This window comes from Nicotiana sylvestris, chromosome 11, assembly GCF_000393655.2.
Source record: "Nicotiana sylvestris chromosome 11, ASM39365v2, whole genome shotgun sequence".
NCBI classification, from domain to species: Eukaryota; Viridiplantae; Streptophyta; class Magnoliopsida; order Solanales; family Solanaceae; genus Nicotiana; species Nicotiana sylvestris.
The window spans coordinates 118,403,698-118,408,537 of NC_091067.1; the positions used below are offsets into that span (position 1 = coordinate 118,403,698).

At 43.0% G+C, this 4,840-nt stretch overlaps 1 protein-coding gene across 1 annotated transcript; it reads left to right on the forward strand.

Annotated features, from left to right (window-relative positions):
• LOC138881554 (uncharacterized) lies at positions 1–4,416 on the forward strand. The gene is made up of 6 exons (XM_070161788.1): positions 1–531; positions 577–1,218; positions 1,432–1,519; positions 3,554–3,614; positions 3,747–3,921; positions 4,246–4,416. Exons 1-6 carry the CDS (start codon positions 1–3, stop codon positions 4,414–4,416), a joined length of 1,668 nt encoding a protein of 555 aa, XP_070017889.1.
• Positions 4,417–4,840: the final 424 nt, after the last annotated feature.

Below are 4,840 nucleotides of genomic sequence, written 5' to 3' on the forward strand. Positions count from 1 at the left end.
ATGAAAAAGAATTCGGACTTTGATGCTCAGTTGGCTTCCCACAATAATTCAATCCACAACTTGGAGGTTAAATTAGGCCAAATCTCACAATCCTTGAATACTTGTCCTAAGGGGGCTCTACCAACTGATACGGTGGTTAACCCGAAGGGTGGGAACAATCATGTTATGGTGGTAACTACAAGAAGTGGACGAGGCGGTGATGTGAATGCCTCCAAGCAAAAAGCAATTTTGAGTGATGAAGTTGAGTTGCAAGATGATGAAATTACTTTGGTGGTTGAAAATGTGATTGATGAGAACGTGCATGAAGAAGTTAGGATTGATATTCAAGATGCCGAGGTGGAGACTCAGAATGACGTGAACCCGTCTAGGGAACACATAATAGACATGCCGGAAACGGTTGTGCCTAAAGCCAAGGATCCTTTGCCAAGGCCACCTCCACCTTATCCTCAAAAGCTCGCGAAACAGAAAAATGAGAATCAGTTTAAAAAGTTTATTGATATGATGAAGAGCTTATCCATTAATGTGCCTTTGGTGGAGGCTTTAGAACAAATGCCGGGCTATACTAAATTCATGAAGGACCTGGTGACAAAGAAAAGATCCATGGGTTGCGAAACTATCAAGATGACCCACCAAGTTAGTGCAATTATGCACTCAATGGCCTCGAAGCTAGAAGATCCCAGTGCTTTCACCATTCCTTGCACCATTGGGAGTGCGAACTTTGCTAAAGCTCTATGTGATTTGGGGGCAAGTATTAAATTGATGTCCTACTCAGTTTTCAAGACTTTGGGTATTGATAAACCGAGGCCTACTTCCATGAGATTGCAAATGACGGATAGAACTATGAAGAGACAATTGGGTATTATTAATGATGTCCTTGTCCGAGTGGACAAATTTATCTTGCTAGATGATTTTGTGATCTTGGATTGTGAGGTAGATTATGAAGTTCCAATCATCTTAGGAAGACCTTTCCTTGCTACTAGGAATGGCTTAGTTGATGTGGAAGCAGGGGAGCTCACCTTTCGGGCGGGTGATGAGAAAGTGATCTTTCATGTGTTCAAGTCAATAAAGCAACCCAACAATTCTAAGGTGTGCTCTTTTGTGGACCTTGTCACAGTAGTGATAGTTGATGATACCAGTGCAATGATCAATGTGGAGGACCCTTTAGAGGTCGTGTTGTTGAATCTTGATGTAAATGAGGATGAAGGCCGAGTGGAGTGCGTGAATGCTTTACAAGGAATGTGCTCTTACTCTAATGAGCCTAGGAAACTCTCTTTGGATCTTGAGAATAGGAAGACTCCACCAACAAAACCTTCAATTGAGGAACCTCCGGTGTTGGAGTTGAAGCCGTTGCCTCCACACCTCAGGTATGAGTTCTTAGGCCCTAGTTCAACTTTGCCAGTTATTCTTTCTTCTTGTCTTACTATCATACAGGTTGATGCCAGATTGGCGGTGCTTCAAAAGTGGAAAAATGTAATTGGATGGACTTTAGCCGATATTCAGGGAATACTCCCCGTATTCTGTATGCACAAGTCATTCTAGAAGATGATGCAAAGCCCTCCTTGGAACATCAAATGAGGTTGAACGAGGCAATATAAGAAGTTGTGAAAAAGGAGGTGATCAAGTGGTTGGATGCCGGGGTTGTGTACCCCATCTCTGATAGATCTTGGACTTCGTCGGTGCAATATGTACCGATGAAGGGCGGCATGACCGTGGTTGCAAATTCGCAAAATGCGTTGATTCCTACCAGGACCGTCATCAAGTGGAGGGTATGCATGGACTACCGCAAGTTGAATAAAGTGACCGACAAGTATCACTTTCCATTTCCTTTTCTTGATCAGATGTTAGATCGACTTGCTGGGCGTGCCTTCTATTGTTTCTTGGATGGGTATTCTGGATACAACCAAATCTTGATTGCTCCGAAAGATAAGGAGAAGACCACATTCACTTGTCCATATGACACCTTTGCCTTTTCTAGGATTCCTTTTGGGTTGTGTAATGCACCGGCTATATTTTAGCGGTGTATGATGACCATTTTCACCGATATGGTAGAAGATATTTTGGAGGTGTTCATGGATGACTTTAGTGTTGTCGGTGATTCGTTTGATGAATGTTTGAAAAATCTTGATAGAGTGTTGGCCCTTTGTGAAGAAACCAATCTTGTTCTTAATTGGTAGAAATGCCACTTCATGGTGGAAGAGGGCATAGTTCTTGGGCATAAAATTTCAAAGCATGGTATAGAGGTGGACAAAGCAAAAATTGATGTGATTTCAAGGCTCCCTCCCCTACCTCTGTCAAGGGAGTTAGAAGTTTCTTGGGCATGCGGGGTTCTACCTGAGATTTATCAAAGACTTTTCAAAGGTAGTGAATCCCTTATGCAAGTTATTAGAACAAGATGACAAATTCGTGTTCGATGAGAGATGTATGAAAGTATTTGCACTTCTCAAGCACAAGTTGACCACCACTCCTATTATTACCTCACCCAATTAGATCTTGCCTTTTGAGCTCATGTGCGATGCGAGCGATCTTGCGGTTGGGCAGTTTTGGGTCAAAGAGAGAACAAAATATTTCATCCGGTGTACTATGCGAGCAAGATAATGAATGATGCTCAAGTGAACTACACGGTGACCGATAAAGAACTTTTGGCTATTGTGTTCGCGATGGAGAAATTTCGGCCGTATCTCATGGGTGCCAAGGTCATAGTCCAAACCGATCATGCCTCACTCCAATACTTGATGATGAAGAAGGATTCCAAAGCTAGATTGATGTGATGAGTCTTGTTACTTCAAGAGATTGATTTGGAGATTGTTGACCGGATGGGTAGTGAAAACCAAGTGGCGGACCACTTGTCCCGCTTGGAAGAGGAGGGGAGGTCTCGTGATGGCCTAGAGATCAATGATTTATTTCCCGACGAACAATTCATTTCGGTGTCGGTGAATGGTATGCCACGATTTGCGGATGTTTCTAATTTCCTTGTGACTAGTATAATCCCGTGTGAGCTCTCTTCTAACTAAAGGAAGAAGCTCAAACGTGATAGTTTGGATTTCTATTGGGATGAGCCGTACTTGTTCAAGATTTTCACGAATGGTATGATCCGAAGGTGTGTCCCCAGTGACGGAGCCATGAGTTTTACTAAGGGGAGTCAAAATATAAATAAGCAAGCATATGAAGAAATTAAGGGGAGTTAACACATAGTATGTGTGTATATATATATATTAACCTATCCGTGCTGTATAATTTCGGGACGAAGGGGTGTCAATTGACTCCCCTTGCCAATGAGTGGCTCTGCCACTATGTGTCCCGAATGAGGAGCAATTGAGTATCTTAGAGGCCTGTCATTCCTCTCCCTATGGTGTCCATCATGGCGAGGCAAGGACGGCTTCAAAATTTCTTAGTTGTGGGTTTTATTGGCCAACTTTGTACAAAGATACAAGTGAACTTGTGAAGAGGCGTGACGAATGCCAAAGAGCGGGTGAAATTTCGAAGAAAGATGAGATGACTCTCAATAACATTCTTGAAGTTGATATTTTTGATGTATGGTGAATTTATTTTATAGGCCTGTTTGTTAGCTTGTGTGGGAACACATACATTCTTGTGGCAGTTGACTATGTTTCAAAGTGGGTTGAAGCCATGACTTTACCCAACAATGAGGCCCGGAGTGTTGTTGCGTTTCTCAAGAAGAGCATTTTTACAAGGTTTGGCACTCCTCGTGCAATCATAAGTGATGTGGGGTCTCATTTTTGTAATAGAGCTTTTGACACTTTGCTTGCAAAGTATGGCGTCAATCACAAAGTTTCTACTCTTTATCATCTTCAAGGGAGTGGCCAAGTCGAAGTCTCAAACAGGGAAATTAAGAGTATATTGTCAAAGACGGTCAATGGAAATAGGACCGATTGGTCAAAGAAGTTGGATGATGCTTTATGGGTTTATAGAACTGCTTACCAGACTCCGATTGTTATGTCTCCGTACTGGTTGGTGTTTGGGAAAGCTTGCCATCTACCGGTTGAGTTAGAGCATAAGGCCATGTGGGCCTTGAGAAAGCTGAATCTTGAATGGGATATGGCAGCAAATCTTCGTGTGGAGCAGCTTAATGAACTTGATGAATTCCGATTCCATGCCTACTCCAGTTCGTCCTTGTACAAGGACAAGATGAAGTACCTTCATGGTAAATATGCTCGTGGCAAGGAGTTCAAAGTGGGTAATTTGGTTCTCTTGTTCAACTCTCGGTTACGTTTGTTTCCGACAAAGCTTAAGTCAAAATGGAGTGGACCTTTTGAAGTGGTATTTGTGACTCCGTTTGGTGCACCTGACTTGAAGAACAAAAATGGGGAGGTTTTCAGAGTTAATGGGCATAGGGTCAAGCACTACCTGGGCAAGATTGATGACAACCATATGGTGGCACAGTTCTATCTAAAGTGATTTGATGGTAACTTGTGTCGTGCTGCGACGTTAAATCAGGCGCTTCTTGGGAGGCAACCCATGTGTCTTTCTTTTTGTTTTTCTTTGATTCTCTCCTTAGTGTAGGATCTATTTTTTGGACTAACTAGTTGTGAGATGTTGTAGGATTGTTCTTGATGCAGTGCAGGACTAAGTTGTAAAAATGCACACTCTCTGAAGTTTGCTGTGCGGACCGCAATGCATTTTGTGCGGCCACAAAAGCCTCTTTGTGGGGGCAACAATTCAATGCGGATCACAGAGTATTTGGTCAAAAATGAGGAGTCTCTGAAGTTTGCCACCGCGGCCGCAACGCATTTTGTGCAGTCCACGGTGGACCACTGCGGCCACATTGCATTTCTTGCGGACCACATTGGTCATCTCCCGAGTGCTTCATGTTTGAGTACCA